General features: G+C 39.8%; 1 protein-coding gene across 1 annotated transcript; it reads left to right on the forward strand.

Moving 5' to 3' along the window:
- Positions 1 to 6,516: 6,516 nt before the first annotated feature.
- LOC138963049 (transmembrane protein 231-like) lies at positions 6,517 to 16,107 on the forward strand. The gene is made up of 7 exons (XM_070335045.1): positions 6,517 to 6,659; positions 7,308 to 7,477; positions 7,852 to 7,980; positions 8,251 to 8,394; positions 9,050 to 9,131; positions 9,581 to 9,689; positions 12,892 to 16,107. The coding sequence occupies exons 1-7, from the start codon at positions 6,521 to 6,523 to the stop codon at positions 13,061 to 13,063; spliced, it is 945 nt and encodes a 314-aa protein (XP_070191146.1). The 5' UTR covers positions 6,517 to 6,520; the 3' UTR covers positions 13,064 to 16,107.
- The last annotated feature ends 931 nt before the right edge of the window (positions 16,108 to 17,038 follow it).

Here is a 17,038-nt window from a genome sequence, read left to right on the forward strand (position 1 = left end):
TCGCTCTACACACACACACGCACACACGCACACACACACATACACCACGACCCTCGTCTCGATTCCCCCCTCTATGTTAAAACATTCAGTCAAAACTTGACTAAATGTAAAAATGAAAATGAAAATGAAACAAAGCAAACCGTTTAAAAAAAAACCAAAAGCAAAGACAAAGGTAAACAAAACAAAAATGGAAATCATTTATTTAACGACAAAAAAGCCGAATATTCGTCATTTCGACGTCCTGTGTCTCTCATATTTCCCCTGGTAGCATTTCCAGTTTATTGCACTCGCATAAGGGGCCTGTCAGCGGAATGACATCGATGAAATTCGCATTTATCTTCTTGACATGCAAGTGGCATATCCGCGATGTCCTTTTATTACGTAAGCCCACAGTCTCATCCGGAGATTGCATCCTGTGAGGGTGTCAGGTTTGTGTGTGTGTGTGTGTGTGTGTGTGTGTCGGTGCGCGTGTGATTGTTTTTCAGTGTGTGAGTGAGTGTGTGGTGTGGTGTGTGCGTGTGTGTGGTGTGTGTGTTGGGGTGTGTGTGTGTGTTGGGGTGTGTGTCAGGGGGTGTGCGTGTGTGTGTCAGGGTGTGTGTGTGTGTGTGTGTGTCAGTGTGTGTGTGTGTGTGTCAGTGTGTGTGTGTGTGGGTGTGTGTGTGTGTGTGTGCGTGTGTGTGAGTGTAAAAACAATAATAATACAATGGTAGTCTCGTGTAAACAGGTAATAACACAACAACGTCTAACAGTCATCTCTCTCTCTCTCTCTCTCTCTCTCTCTCTCTCTCTCTCTCTCTCTCTCTCTCTCTCTCTCTCTCTCTCTCACACACACACACACACACACACACACACGGATCAGTACTGTAACAAAAAAATGAATTAAAACAACAACAACAGCAAACACCGAACGAGTCAACATGTCTCATGCTCTCACCGGCTGAAGACCTTTTGTCTGGGAACTGTTCTTCTCAATGCACTGTATTGTATAGTAACGCCTAATGTTGTGGCCGGTAGAATAAGGCGTAACTTGTAAGGTCCGGGTGCATAGTAGGAGTGGGGGGGTAAGGTAGCGGGGGAGGTGAGAAGGGCAGGGGGGTAATTAATCAGTGATTTGTAAAAACTTCCATTACTTTATTGTCCCATCGCTGGGCAATTCGGGTTGTTTCCTCTCAGTGGAAAGCTAGCAGTAACAGAGTGGCGCTTTCCCAAAGTCAAGGGATCTACTAGATTTGTTAGTGTGTGATAGGGTTCGTGTCCGTCTGTAGATGTTAGTTTCTTTGTTAGTCCTGTGTTGACAACTCTTCGACAAGCGCCTAGAACTGTACCCACGGAATACGCGCTATTTTAAGCTTCATATTGATTGATTGATTTGTTTGATGTTTTAATTACTTAATTGTTCCATCGCTGGGAAATTCGGATCGCTTACTCCCAGTGAAAAGCTATTGAGTATTAATGTTCAATCTAATAATTGTAACTACGTTAATGTAGGAAGGATAAAAGTGTGTGCCTAAAGTGAATGTATGTATTTACAACCACGTTGGTGTTTCTTATTAGCATTGTTTCAGCAATGCCCATGGAGCAAATTTTTGATTAGTGCTTTTGTGAACAAGAAACAATTGACAAGTGGCTCTATCCCATCTCCCCCCTTTCCCCGTCGCGATATAACCTTCGTGGTTGAAAACGACGTTAAACACCAAATAAAGAAAAAGAGCTGAACTCACAGTGCGTGCAACACACTTTGCTATGTCACGCTATATCTCTGGTTAGCGCTCTAAAAGCGTGGAGGATATCACTGTCAAACTTTGCCTGTTCAGTGGTATTCGTGATTTCCTTCACACAGCCCGAACTCACCCGTCCCAACCGTTCCTACCGTTCAATGGAGTTCCGTTAACGTCCATTGGCGTTCCATTAAGGTCCCCTCCCGATCCCTCCCATTCCTGTGCCGTTCCTTGGTCGCTACGGGAACGGGACCTAGAACGGATGTGTGGAATGGAGGTATAAGATGGCATCCAAGATCTTTAAACTCCCGTGTCTACGAAGCGTGCAGAATCGCACAGGCAGTTTCACGCTTTGGCGGTCGCACCATGCAAGATTCACCTCACCGACATTGTTGAAAATAACCTTTGCTCTCACGGGGCTGAGAAAAACAGGAAGACCTGTAAAAGTCGGTAAGCTAGCATGACGTGACGCCGAGGGAGAAGATAAACAACAACAGCAAAGTACTCTAACCCTCAGGAACAGCGAAAACCGCTCTATCCTAAGAGTGACTCGAAGTTCACGTGCAGTGACCTAAAAGATAGTGAACTTTTTTTCCTGTCTCAGCGGCACCGGTATTTCCAGGAAGTTCAGAAACAGTTCAAGGTGGTACCTTCCGTTTCATCTTTCTAATCTGCTGTACGGCACCACAGCGTTATTCCCAAGATCCAAGAGAACTTCGTTGCGGTAGGCACCTGTTTTGATCAATGAAATCTTGCCTTCTCAAGACCAAGCACGGGTGTGAACGAGAGAGGTACGGGTGTATACGCCCTCGACTGATCTCTCGGCCTTACAATCGCTGTCTTTTTCTGATATATATAGGTGGTACGCAAAAGACAAACAAACAAACACATTTGTTTTGTACTTTGAATGTCTTCGTGTCAGTTTTCAGCATTGTGGCTGATACTGTTGTTAGTTTTCGCGCTTTCGGAAATAGTTGTTTTCATAGTTCAAATCACCTAAATACGTACCCGACTTAAAAGGAATTTGGCATATCTGCTCAATATCAATTTCCCAACTAGCATAGTTTCACCTGCTAAACCTCTTTCACCGCCGACCCCCCAACCTATCTCTGCCGTCTACCTCGCCCCTGCCGCCACCTCTCACACCAGTCTATCCATCTCAACAGACCCCAAAAGCCAAACCAAACGCATTCTCTAACTCATTCTGGATCGATTTTCTTGCCCTGTTCGGCACTTCCTGGACTCAGATTTTTAACCCTTGTCCACCGCCAGTGAGGACGACTGCATTTTGTCAACAAAAAAAGTGGCAAAAAAGATGTTGAAACCAAACGTGACTGTAGGGGCCAATACAAACGGCTTGCACAATAGAGTCATTTCAAAATTAACGGCTTGAATTGTGATCAACAAAATCGGTAATTGAGTTTGTCAGTCTGTCTGTCTGCCTTTGAGTGGGGTTTTCATCGGGCTCCGTATCTGCACTCTGCTGATAGTCCTGTTTTGTTGTTCTGCCTCGGTTTGGTTTGTTTTGTGATGTGCTCACTTACCGTCTGGAATTGTGCTTTTATTTTTGCACACTTTGGGTGAACTCGACCTGAACCTTAACTCGACGCGGCCTGACATTGTTTGGCCGAGCTTCACAAATTCTAAACAGCTTATCAGTCAGTGTTGTTGACATTTGGAGTTAGCACCCGGAAAACAAGCAAAGACATTTTGTCAGACAGCCTTTCTTCTGTGGTATGGTAACAGGTTGCGATGAGTGTCAGAGATTAGGGACCCTATTTTCCCCTGCCGCGGTTCAAAATGCTTAGAAAGATCGAGTTCAATGCACTTCCGCCCCAGGGCCCGTATGCTTATGGGGGAAGTTCGCGACAACTCCCGAAGTTTTGAGTGACATCGGAAGTACTTGCCTCACTTTCGTATGCATGGGCCGGAAAAGGGAAACCTGGATCGAGCAACTGTCGTAACTTGGCTACAATGAGACGGTCGGCTACCTTGCACCATAGACACAAACTGTGACATTCTTGTTTAGTTTAGGTGAAATGCTTGAAACAGAGTGGCTCAAAAGCGACAGTTCGATCAGTTACTAACCGAAAAAAACGTGCTCGAGTCATTCGGCGAAGGTGGCGAGCTTTCAAACCATCACGACTGAATAACTCATATTACATCTTTTCATCACGCTTTTTTTCACACGAGTAGCATGGTGCAGTGGTTACGGATTCGGAAATTCGATCCGGCGCTCCGGGTTCAAGTGCCGCTGGGAGCAAATTTTTTTAAATTTTTTTTTTGTATTGATCTTTTTCTTTATAGGCCTCAATTGCATTCGCTGCAACAACCGGTTTTTGTCTCTGTGTTCATTTTTTTTTAATTGCGTAAAGAAACTGTCCTATGCTTTCACAAAAAAATCCAATCTTGACTTTAATATAAAAAGCAGGAAAAAAGAACAGAAAAAAGATCAATAAAGACGGATGCTCCCCGATAACAACAACAACAACAAAAAAACAAAACAAAAAAAGAGAGAGGCAAAAAAGAAAGGGTTGAAGCTGCCTGCATGCAACTGAGATAAAAGAAAACAAATCGCGTAAGGCGAAATTACAACATTTAGTTAAGCTGTCGAACTAACAGAATGAAACTGAACTCACTGCATTTTTACAGCAAGAGCGTATACTCGTAGCATCGTCAGTCCACCGCTCGATGCACAGGCAGTGACATTGACAAGAAGAGCGGGGTAGTAGTTGCGCTGAGAAAGATAGCACGCTGTTCTTTATATCTATTCTTTTTAACTTTCTGAGCGTGTTTTTAATCCAAACATATCACATCTATATGTTTTTGGAATCAGGAACCCACAAGGAATAAGATGAAATTGTTTTTAAATCGATTTCGGAAATTTTATTTTAATAATAATTTTTATATTTTTTTATTTTCAGAGCTTGTTTTTAATCCAAATATAACATATTTATATGTTTTTGGAATCAGAAAATGATGAAAAATAAGATAAACGTAAATTTGGATCGTTTTAGAAACATTTTTGTTTTTTACAATTTTCAGATTTTTAATGACCAAAGTCATTAATTCATTTTTAAGCCACCAAGCTGAAATGCAATACCGAAGTCCGGCCTTCGTCGAAGATTGCTGGGCCAAAATTTCAATCAATTTGATTGAAAAATGAGGGTGTGACAGTGCCGCCTCAACTTTTACAAAAAGCCGGATATGACGTCATCAAAGGTATTTATCGAAAAAAAAGAAAAAAATATCCGGGGATATCATTCCCAGGAACTCTCATGTCAAATTTCATAAAGATCGGTCCAGTAGTTTGGTCTGAATCGCTCTACACACACACACACACACACACACACACACACACACACACACACACACACACACACACAGACAGACACACATACACACACACACACACACACACACACACACACATACACACACACACCACAACCCTCGTCTCGATTCCCCCTCTACGTTAAAACATTTAGTCAAAACTTGACTAAATGTAAAAAGGAGAAAAAATTTCAACATAATCATCTATTTTTCTCCCTAACATTTTAGGTCAACAAAGTCATTGTCATAGCTATAGCTAGGCAGTCATTCGATTCCAAGACAATCATCACAGGTTTGAACCGACCCTTTCGTTTAACCATTCAAAAAACAACAGCAATAACGCTGTTAGTACTACAGCGCGCTCAACGTTCACCCTTTTGAACTCGCGATGAGACTTGCTTCTTCTGGTCGCCAAGCTTACCGTTAACAAACGCATGTACTAGTTGGGATTCCCCCAATTTTCGCGACCTTGACCGAATACTCTCGAAGTCAGCACTACGGCGTTCATGCATAGGGAACAGTTAGAAAGTTAACTTCGGGAGTTCCCACGTTCAAAAGAGGCCTCTACTTCCAGTGTTTCTGACTTCCAGTTCATGCATACGGGCCCAGAAAAGTACTCTCAGTTTTTTGCAGGTTGGAGGAAAGACTGAACTTCTGACAGCACCCTGCTGGGCTCGGTCCGTAATTGAACTAGAAAGTAATGCGTTGTTCAGAGTGAAAAGAAAACGAAAAGAAACATGCTGATTTATTGTGTAAGTCACAGAGAACCGAGGCAAACACTGACATGGTTTACAAGTCACCGTATCCACACAAACGATCATGAGCCTGTGCAAAGCAAGTAAAAATTGTATATCACATTTATTGAGCCCGAAGTCGACTTTGCAAAGACTTCGCGAAGTCTTATTTTGTATCGAAAACTCACGGTCCGCCATAATACAGGCTGACTATGCAATTGAAACTGACTGAATCAGTATTGAATTTTTATACTAATGTGTTTTCTTTTTATTTAAATGAATCAGTATTGTTCTTGTGTGCGCCTCGATCCTGTTCCTCTCTACCGATGCCAATATCTTAAATACATTTTTTTTAAATCAAAGATTAATTGTAACTCATAGACGAATGTATGTTAAGACTAGAAATAACCACTTTCTGAATTGTCATGCAAAATCCAGTGACTGAGGGGTAACGGCGCGTCGCGAGTAAAGGGAACTGGCGGAAGGGAAGCAACTCGGACAAAGGTAACTTTCGGGCAGTCAGAACGGTATGCTTTCCCCTTCTAATAGTGTTAACATGAGGAAAACTAAATTGAGCTAAAATTATCACAACAATTATCTTTTTGATACAAGAATTTTACAGAAAATTACTATTTTTTTACAGTAACAATAAGCAAAACAGTTTGTCCAGTGGTTTAATGTTCTTCTTTTTTAGTCCCGCAGTAGAAATTTGCTTCTCCTCTGTTGTGCTTGAAAATGGCGGTGTACGAAGTGTTCGCGCACCCGGAGTTGCGTCGCTACAAGGCGTCTATCGTTTCCAAGGCCTCAGTTTTTCTGGTTGCTTGCTTCCTGTTGACTTTTATCATCCCTGTCCTCGTCACCTACAGAAGTGGAGGTGAGTGTTTGTGAAAGCTGAAGGGTTTGTTCCTTTGGTAAATGCTAGCTAGCTACCTATTGTATTGTTTAGACACATGTTCGGTCTTGTTTGGAACTTTCGGATGATATTTCCTTTAAATTCGGGAATTTTTCTTTACTTCTACCTTGAATGAAATGCGAAAGAGTAAGCAATTCTTCACATCATTACATGTATGTTTTGAATGGACTAAACTAACTGCATGGTTCCGATTGTCAACGATAGATCTGTCTGGGTGATGCTGAGACCTGAATGAGTGAATCTTTTAGTTTTACACAGTTTAGCAGTTTGTGAGTCTTGATTGCTCCAACAAGTAATGCACGCGTTCTAACATTGGTGAAAATTAGCCTTCTGTAACTCTAGTTGGTGGTCGATAGACTAATAAAATGTAAGGTTTGGTTGCAGTAAACTAAAGTGTTAACGATGACACTATTGAGTATTGTTAGGCATGTGCACATGTGTAAATTTACATGTTGTTAACATCGTTTTCAAAGTAAGCACAACAACACAAATTTAGAAAGTACACTTTCGGGGCAATGGTTCCTCTTATTTCATTGGATGAAATGAACTGCCTGTCTATTATTTCTATAGTTTATCAGTTTATGTGCTTGCTTTTTTTTTTCTCCCCAGGGTTCTGGATAAAAGAATCGACATACCAAGAGTCACCTGTCATAGCATTCAAACATGACTTTCTGTTAGTCCTTGACCTGGACGGAGGTCAGGTGAAGTATGCAACATACAGCACTTTTCAGAAGTACAATGGCATGCAGTGGCGAAACCTTAGGATTCCAGTTGTCACGGTAAGCAACATTTCTGTAATGAAACGCAAGCTTATGATGTAGAGTAACATGTGCTTCTTGCTTATCTGTAACTGACTGGTATCATCGCTTGAGACCTTGTAAAGGTACATTGTGGAATAAGATTATATTGAAAGTCAGCCTTTTTGTTTGTTTGCCTTTTAGTTTTACTGTACGTGTATGTATGCAAGAGAGTTTTTCAGCTGAGGCACATCATCAGATGACTTTAGATTTATCATGTCTGCTGTTAGTGTGTGTATTAGTTGCATGTATAGATTGTACATGTTGGATTTGTTTGCCTCTACAGAACTTTTGTCTTTCTCTGCCAACTGTCACTTTCAAAGTTTGAAGGCCATTTTTATCTTCTACTTTTCCAGTCTCGGGAAGAAGACGAGAATGGAGATGGCCGTGCAGACCTTCTGAAATTCAATCTGGAGATGCCGCTGCTTGACACTGAGAATGTCCGTGGAATCAGACTCGTGCTCTTCTTCTACTACAAACTTGTGGTATGTTGTTTTTCTGTTTTTGATGCAACTGCAGTCCTAAAATCCTGTCTATCTGTCCGTCCATCTGACTTCTTGATTCTAAGTTCTTGTTTTTCTGACTGAGACTCGTGAGAGATAAATGAAAAACTGTGTCGATATCCGTGTATGATTCAAACATTCTGTACATGATCTTCACATTGTATGTAATACTGTAGTGTTGTGTAACTTACCCTTTGAGTTTGAGACTTGTATGCGTTATGAAGATTTCTACTGAAAATTTCTCTATTTCAGAAATACTCCTCCTTCCACATGGAGTCCCTGGCAGTTGTCACGGAAACAGCACCACTGCCAGCTGAAAAAGTCTACATCTCAGGAGATCTCAGCATCAAACAGAAACAGACCCTGGCACACAGAGGGATTGACATCCGCTACAATGTGAGAACTTTCACTAGCTATCATCGGAGCAGACATGATGATTAATATTTCCACACATTTTGATGCTTTGGACTTGTTTTCAGAGGTATTCTCTTTTGCAGAATTTTGTTCACTGGGGCTTCAAATGTACCTTTGGAATGGAGCGTCCTCCCTTATGAATAAAGACCCTCAAAAATCTGAGAAAATCGGGTCTTAAAAAGGAGGGAGTCTTAAAATGGGGGTAAATTTACAGAGGTTATGAACAGAAAATGTGAAAAAACAGGGTCTTAAAAGGGAGGAAGTCTTAAAATGGGGGGTCTTAAAAGGGGGGTACCACTGTATTATGTAAATATTTTATTGTTTTGTGTCATCAATTTGACCGTCAACAAATGTCAGCAAGTTAGCAGTGTCTGAAATGAAATGTACCCTTGTTGTCGGTGTCATTGCTTATGCTTTAGTCTAAAAGAAGATGCTTATACATACTACACCAATTAATTTATGAACAGTTTTTTAGCAATTTATTTTCAAACCCAATATTTTCAAGTCTTGGCTGTTGAATGTTTTTCTTTGGTACTGTTTTGCTTTTTAAAGGGGGGGCGGGGTTGTTTGTGATGAGTGTTTACTGAGTTTTGCTTGTATGTACATACAGTAAAATGTTCTGCCTCTTTTAATGCAGGACTCTCTGGTTAACCAAACAAGTTCTTTTGCTGAAGAGTATAACCTTCAAAGACTGCTGGAAACATATTCAAAGAGAAACGGTATGTTCACCACTTTCAGGTTATCATATTCTTAAAATATATGCAGATGAATGAGCTGATACATGTAACAAACAAATAATCAAACATGTTTTAACTGGCACAATTATACTGTACGTTGGGCATTTTCTGGCTTCATGTTGTTGTTTTACTTTTATCCCTGTTTTCTAGATAGTTCAGGTGATCAGTCACCACCACAATTAGTAAATCAACCTAAGAATTTCAATTTTAACACATCTCATTTAAAACCCCATTTTCTCATAATTTTTATGTTCTCCTTTTTTAAGTCTTTTACAACTTTTAAAAGTAACTGCTTCAGATTGTGGGGGGGGGGGGGGGGTCTTTAAACAGTCAATGGTCTGGTCAATGTTGACTGTTGTTCAGTCATTTTACAGAGTGTGTCTATGTGCTGGAGTGTTGATGATTCATTATGGATGTTTTTGTGTGTGCAGTGACCACCAGGCTTGTGTCCCCTAACATTGTTTGGACAACGTACAGAGCCCCTGGTTCTCCCTTCACGCTCACTGCCAACATCGCTTATCCCAATGATGAGACCTACCAGTATCCTTGCTGTGCATTGGGTGTACGCACAGTCACATTTTGTCACAATTTATGTGTGGTGGGTGGGTGGCCGAGTGGTAACGCACTTGCGCTCGGAATCGAGAGGTTGCGTGTTCGACCCTGGGTCAGGCCGCTATTTTCTCCCCCCTTTCCTAACCTAGATGGTGGGTTCAAGTGCTTGTCTTTCGGATGAGACGAAAAACCGAGGTCCCTTCGTGTACACTATATTGGGGTGTGCACGTTAAAGATCCCACGATTGACAAAAGGGTCTTTCCTGGCAAAATTGTATAGGCATAGATAAAAATGTCCATCAAATACCCGTGTGACTTGGAATAAAGGCTGCGAAAGGTGAATGCTCGCCTAACAGGCTTGAGGTTTGCTGGTCGATGTGAATGCGTTATATATTGTGTGTAAAAAATGTTTGTTTGTCTGTCTGTCCGTAAAAAAATTCCATTTCACACGGCAGAAATTAATATGTAAAGCGCGGAGAGCACAGTTAATTGTGGTTCGCGCTATATAAGCTCACCATAATAATAATAATAATAATAATGTAGTGAACAGTGGAACCCATTTTTACGACCCAGAAATCTGAGACAATTTGGTCTTAAAATGGCGGTACATTTACACTAAATTACAGAAGCATGGGTGAAACTTTTCCGCCTCAAGGCGGAAATCCGCCAAATGAAATTGGTTAAATAAGGAATTCCTTATTTTGAAAATCTTTAAAAAAAAAGTAAAAAAAGTTAAAAAAAAAAATTTTGTTTTGTTTTCGCAGGCGATTCGATCCGTATTTCTCCTAACACAGTGACAGGACATCGCTGAGTCTTTGTTTCACTGTGCGCGCGAATTATCGGACTACAGCTTGGCATTTGTTTAATGTGCAAATGTGTGTGTTTGATATACCAGGAGAGGCCTACTTTTACCCTTAAAAGCCTGATTTTTCGTTTTGTTCCGGGGGGATTCGCCCCCCTGGGCCCCCTAGCAGGGCGTTGCCCCTGCACCCCACCAGGGCCTAGGCGGCCCCTGGACCCCGGCCTCATTTTCCTTATTTTCAATTCTAATCAGTTTCACCCATGCAGATGCTGTAAACTGAAAATCTGAAGAAGAAACAAAGGTCTGAAAAGGGAAGGAGTCTTGAATTGGGGGATCTTAAAAGTTCTATTCTACCTCTCTTTTAAAGGTAGTCGTCTACATTTTTGCTTTTTTTACATTTAGTCAAGTTTTGACGAAATGTTTTAACATAGAGGGGGAATCGAGACGAGGGTCGTGGTGTATGTGTGTGTGTCTGTCTGTCTGTGTGTGTGTATAGAGCGATTCAGACTAAACTACTGGACCGATCTTTATGAAATTTGACGTGAGATTTCCTGGGAATGATATCCCCGGACGTTTTTTTCGTTTTTTTGATAAATGTCTTTGATGACGTCATATCCGGCTTTTTGTAAAAGTTGAGGCGGCACTGTCACACCCTCATTTTTCAATCAAATTGATTGAAATTTTGGCCAAGCAATCTTCGACGAAGGCCGGACTTTGGTATTGCATTTCAGTTTGGTGGCTTAAAAATTAATTTATGACTTTGGTCATTAAAAATCTGAAAATTGTAAAAAAAATAAAACAATTATAAAACGATCCAAATTTACGTTCATCTTATTCTTCATCATTTTCTGATTCCAAAAACATATAAATATGTTATATTTGGATTAAAAACAAGCTCTGAAAATTAAAAATATAAAAATTATGATTAAAATTAAATTTCCGAAATCGTTTCAAAAACTTTTTCATCTTATTCCTTGTTGGTTCCTGATTCCAAAAACATATAGATATGATATTTTTGGATTAAAAACACGCTCAGAAAGTTAAAACGAAGAGAGGTACAGTAAAGCGTGCTATGAAGCACAGCCAACCGCTGCCGCGCCAAACAGGCTTGTCACTTTCACTGCCAGCGGCGGACTACGTTCAGTTTCATTCTGTGAGTTCCACAGCTTGACTAAATGTAGTAATTTCGCCTTACGCGACTTGTTCAATAATCTTATGGTTAGATTTCGATACAAAATTATGTCAAATGATGAATGAACCATGGGGGAAAAAGTTATAAAAAAAAAATATATGTAAAAAAAGATTTTATTTTTGGGTAGCGTGACTCACGCTTCCAATATTTTGTTTTCTGTTTGCTGAGAACATGTGCTTTGCCTAAAAATACTGACCAATCAAATTCATGTCACTGTGCTTATTATTATTATTATTATGGTGAGCTTATATAGCGCGAACCACAATTAACTGTGCTCTCCGCGCTTTACATATTAATTTCTGCCGTGTGAAATGGATATTTTTTTTTTTATAGCCACGCCCAAACAAGTGCAGCAACAATTTGACACTGGAGCGCTGTCCACGCTTTTTTTTAAACGCACGAAATGCACGGGATTTGAGAGGAGTTTTGTGCTTGGCATTTTCCAAATAAGGATATCCTACTATGAGTACTACGCTGGAATACTACAATTAATTTTCAAACGGCTACACTGGCTTCGCCTTTCCTGATCGAAAGGGGTGTATTGTTGATATTTGTAGATAATAGACTCTGCATTTTAATGGTCAAATGGCGATTTCGGTATAAAAATGTAGACAAGGACCTTTAAGACCTTTAAGACTCAAAAATGCCTGGAAATGTAGGTTGTAAAAGAGGTAGATGTCAATGTATTGCCACTGAACGGCTGAGAGAATGAGGTTGTGTGGTGGAGGGGGTCTTATGATGATGGGTCCTAAAAAGCATAGGTTCCACTGTATTCAGGATGGCTTGTTATTGTTTTAGAACAAAAACTGAAATAAGAAGAGCATCAACGTAAGTAACGCGTAAGTAGTTTTAGACTGATAGTCGTAAAGGCGATTATGATTAGCTTTACACAAAAAAGTAACATTTAGTTAAATTAGTTGTCAAACAGCTGAGCAGATTATTATCAGGTGAGCCATACTTGGACGATGTGCTGGCAAAGGAGAGATTTTCACCATGCAGATGAATTTACTATCCCAGTCTCAGCGTGGCTGCTTAAACTTCGTCAATTCAAGTTTTTATTCCTTAGCAGCTTCTTTTAGGATGTGCTTCTTGGGAATTTGTCATGGAAATTAGTATTTGCTGGAAATCTTTACATGAATTTAGTTGTTGGTGGAATACATGTACATGTACCATCAATTTTCCTTAACATGCCCTCAGCTTCCGGCCAGGTTTCTGGTACATGATCAAGTGGGCGTGGGTGCAGTACCTGTCTGTTCTCATCATCTTCCTCTACATCTTTGAGCGTGTCAAGGTCTTCGTCTTCATGAACCAGCTAGTGACCACCATCGTGGAAAAAGTCTCAGATGTCAAGAACAGGAGATTCACATAAATGAAGCGGCCCTTGGTGAACTAGTGCCTTTTTTGCTCACATCCACAGCAGACAACACTTGAACCTGCATTGAATCTTAGTTGCAGTTGCTGCGTATTTGCAGAAAAATTCAGATTTGTTTCCATAGAGACACGGCGAAAAGGCGGTAGGCGAATTTTAATGTTGGTGTTTCCATTAAAAGTGGCGCCGTCGCTATATAGAAACATAGTTTTAGCGTACAGTTTCAACAAAAGAAGGCAAACTTGTGAACAATTTTTCTTGCAGGGTATTGGTAATGAAGAAGTGATTTTCTTGAGGGGGGGGACGGGTCTAGTCTACTAAATCCTATCTTCCTGCTTGGTATTTGGTGACAGCAAAGTCATGTTCTTGACCAAAAAAATCTTATGATTGTAGCATTAAGCTTTGGCTAGGCATTTTTCAAAGAGTATCGTTTTATAGAAACGAGTGTCAAAATTATGTCTGTGCATTATCTTGAAAACACGCTAGTAATTAAGTGGTTATTTTTAGGCCTTATGTTCTGCTTTAAAATTTTGTTTATTTTTATACATAATGCATTGTTTGCCTCTTTTGAGTAAGTTACTAGTTAGTTTTCCAAATGAAAAGCTTGCAGTAGTAAATATTACATTTAGTTCTTGTAGAATCTCTTGGGGTCCTCTTTCTCTTGGCTTTGATTGTAAGTTTGCTAATAAAGACATACTTTTGGAGAAAACAAGGACAGGAAATACATATCTCTTAAAATAGTAAAGAAAATGAACAGTGTTAATTTAAAATCAATGAGCGCTTCTTGGGTGATAACGCGAGACAACTCCTGTGATCTTGCCGCGAGGTTCCTCCTGTTACCATTGTCTTTTTACCGCACGACTTACACACAAACTGTTACCAAAGCAACATGCTATTTGGGACCAATGCACGTTATTTTTCCTTTCTCGTGTGATCTTGCCGCGAGGTTCCGCCTGTTACCAGCCGAAAGAAAGAAGGGGCATAACCTCACCAGAACCGCCCATTGCCTCTGCTGATGCTAGCTCATAAACCAGTGCTTAGCTGGCTCCCTAGGCTTTTATGCAAGATTGAAGCATTCTGAGAAATTTAGTTTTGAATCGTGAGACAAACATGACACTTCAAGATTTGAAGAAAATGTACGCTGACTAGAAGGTTTAGAGATGAAGTTTGTTCTCATAAGTTTCAAATCCCATTACCAGGAGACACAGACATTCCAAGCTGATACAAAGTTATGTACATGTATGATTGTAAAATTCTGTAGAAGTGTACCAGTAGAAGAAAAGTGAGTGTGTTTGTGTTTCCACATCAAGAATTCTGATCGTCCAAGATGGATGTTTGACACAATCTCAGAGAGAAAGAGATAGAAGAGGGAGAAAGAAGAAGAGTATGTACATGTATGACCAAGTGTAAATGATGAGTGCGCAAGTGATGAAAAACTTGACCATTTAGTGTCAGTACATTCATTTTTTTCCATTGTTATGCCATTATTTGTGTGCAGGTGTGATTGTGAAGCTTTTTTTCATCCATTGAGTTTTATTCAAAACTGCCATGATGACTTAGTAGCAGGTAGATTGTTAGAACATACTTCAAAGCTTGTAGAACTGTGCTATTTGCCACTAACAGGTTTTGATAGTAATGATATTGGCCTAAATGTTTCACAGTTTGCATACACTGTATCTGCCCTACACGCCACCAGGCGTGAAAGGCAGTAAGTAAGTAAGTATACACTGTATAAGTATTTTAGTCAACTGCATCTGTGTGATATAGTCAGATACTTTATCGCCAATCCACAGCATTTTAAGTTAATATTCTGCCTTTGTTCTTTGCAGCACATAGGACATATTGTGTTGTGAAAGATCTTGTGAAATGTCAAACTGCACACAAAGAAATTAATTGTAATTGTTGGCAACATTCCCCATCATTCAGGATAATTATCATCGATATTGATGAATCTGCTTGTACTTTAATAAGATCTGTTGAAGCTTTCTTGTGTATGTATTTTGTTATATGTGCTATCTATATATTATATTTACATAGCTAGAATATTATAGTTTTCAGAACCGTCTTGTAGTTAGGGTATGGTTTTCTGCAAAGCCAGTATTGCTTGTTGATTTTTTACATTTAGTCAAGTTTTGACTAAATGTTTTAACATAGAGGGGGGAATTGAGACGAGGGTCGTGGTGTCTGTCTGTCTGTCTGTCTGTCTGTCTTTCTGTCTGTCTGTGTGTGTAGAGCGATTCAGACTAAACTACTGGACCGATCTTTATGAAATTTGACATGAGAGTTCCTGGGTATGATATCCTCAGACGTTTTTTTCATTTTTTTGATAAATGTCTTTGATGACGTCATATCCCGCTTTTCGTGAAAGTTGAGGCGGCACTGTCACGCTCTCATTTTTCAACCAAATTGGTTGAAATTTTGGTCAAGTAATCTCCGACGAAGCCCGGACTTTGGTATTGCATTTCAGCTTGGTGGCTTAAAAATTAATTAATGACTTTGGTCATTAAAAATCTGAAAATTGTAAAAAAAAAAAAAATTTTTTATAAAACGATCCAAATTTACGTTCATCTTATTCTCCATCATTTTCTGATTTCAAAAACATATAAATATGTTATATTTGGATTAAAAACAAGCTCTGAAAATTAAAAATATAAAAAATATGATCAAAATTAAATTTTTGAAATCAATTTAAAAACACTTTCATCTTATTCCTTGTCGGTTCCTGATTCCAAAAACATATAGATATGATATGTTTGGATTGAAAACACGCTCAGAGAGTTAAAACGAAGAGAGGTACAGAAAAGCGTGCTATCCTTCTCAGCGCAACTACTACCCCGCTCTTCTTGTCAATTTCACTGCCTTTGCCATGAGCGGTGGACTGACGATGCTACGAGTATACGGTCTTGCTGCGTTGCATTGTGTTCAGTTTCATTCTGTGAGTTCGACAGCTACTTGACTAAATGTTGTATTTTCGCCTTACGCGACTTGTTTTTTCTTTATTTGGCTGCTATTTTCCGTCCAAGAAAATAAATATTTTTTATCAACTTGTGTGTGTCAGTTGTCATGCTGTGTGTGTGATAAAATGATGAAAGTGATTGCTTTCTTTGATCAGATGGACTTGCCTGTCTTGGCTCAAAACACGAAGATAGATGAAAGGTCTACCAACATTATTCACTGTACATTTGTTAATGGATTGAATCCATATATACTCACACATCCTTAATGACACTATTCAGGCCAAGCACATGCTCACACACACACACACACACACACACACACACACACACACACACACACACACAAACGATGAACCTACAAACGTACCCCGTATTCGTAAATATTTGATGAGTCCTGCTGCAGTTGTCGATCGAAAAGTTATCAGAATATTTAAAAAATGTTTACTAATCAACGGTGGCTGAGCTGTAAGTTGTTAAGTTAATCTTGTGACAAATGGTGCGGTAAACTGGAATCCTGGACTCGGTGATTAAAAGTTACAGATGAATATCTGTTGTCATAATCTAAAGAGTTCTCTAACACTAGTACTAATGCCAAACTGGTCAAGATGCATGGATAAACGAACAATAAATGTGGTGTGTTTTTTCTAAGTGAAAGGTTTATACACTCTCACAGGGTAGAGGATCAATGCATGCTGTTGCAAACGGACCCATGTTATGGGCTAATTTATTAATTGCGTGGTCAGTTCTTTCAAGGCTAAATATAGGGGAGACCGGGGCTAGTCCGCCCCCGGGGCACATCCGTCTTTGTCTGTTTATTCTTACCGTTTGCCACCTTTTAGTCATTCACACCATGTGGGAGTGGTGTCCCTTCTTCCCGCCATATCCTGCAGAAGTTAAGAGGTTGCGCGCCCATATATCGTGAGTACAGATCACAAAAAGTGTTTTTCTTCATTTTTGTAACATGAATGCATAGGAGTTGACTTAGGTTTTGATGCATTACCTCTGAGAACAAATACTT

Source organism: Littorina saxatilis, linkage group LG1 (genome assembly GCF_037325665.1).
Source record: "Littorina saxatilis isolate snail1 linkage group LG1, US_GU_Lsax_2.0, whole genome shotgun sequence".
NCBI lineage: Eukaryota > Metazoa > Mollusca > Gastropoda > Littorinimorpha > Littorinidae > Littorina > Littorina saxatilis.

Excerpts from the sequence above, each read along its gene's own strand:
- LOC138963049 (XM_070335045.1), top strand. The coding sequence starts at position 6,521 with ATGGCGGTGTACGAAGTGTTCGCGCACCCGGAGTTGCGTCGCTACAAG. Across the intron at positions 6,660-7,307 it reads CGTCACCTACAGAAGTGGAG|GGTTCTGGATAAAAGAATCG; the intron begins GTGAGTGTTTGT and ends TTTTCTCCCCAG. Across the intron at positions 9,690-12,891 it reads CCCAATGATGAGACCTACCA|CTTCCGGCCAGGTTTCTGGT; the intron begins GTATCCTTGCTG and ends ACATGCCCTCAG.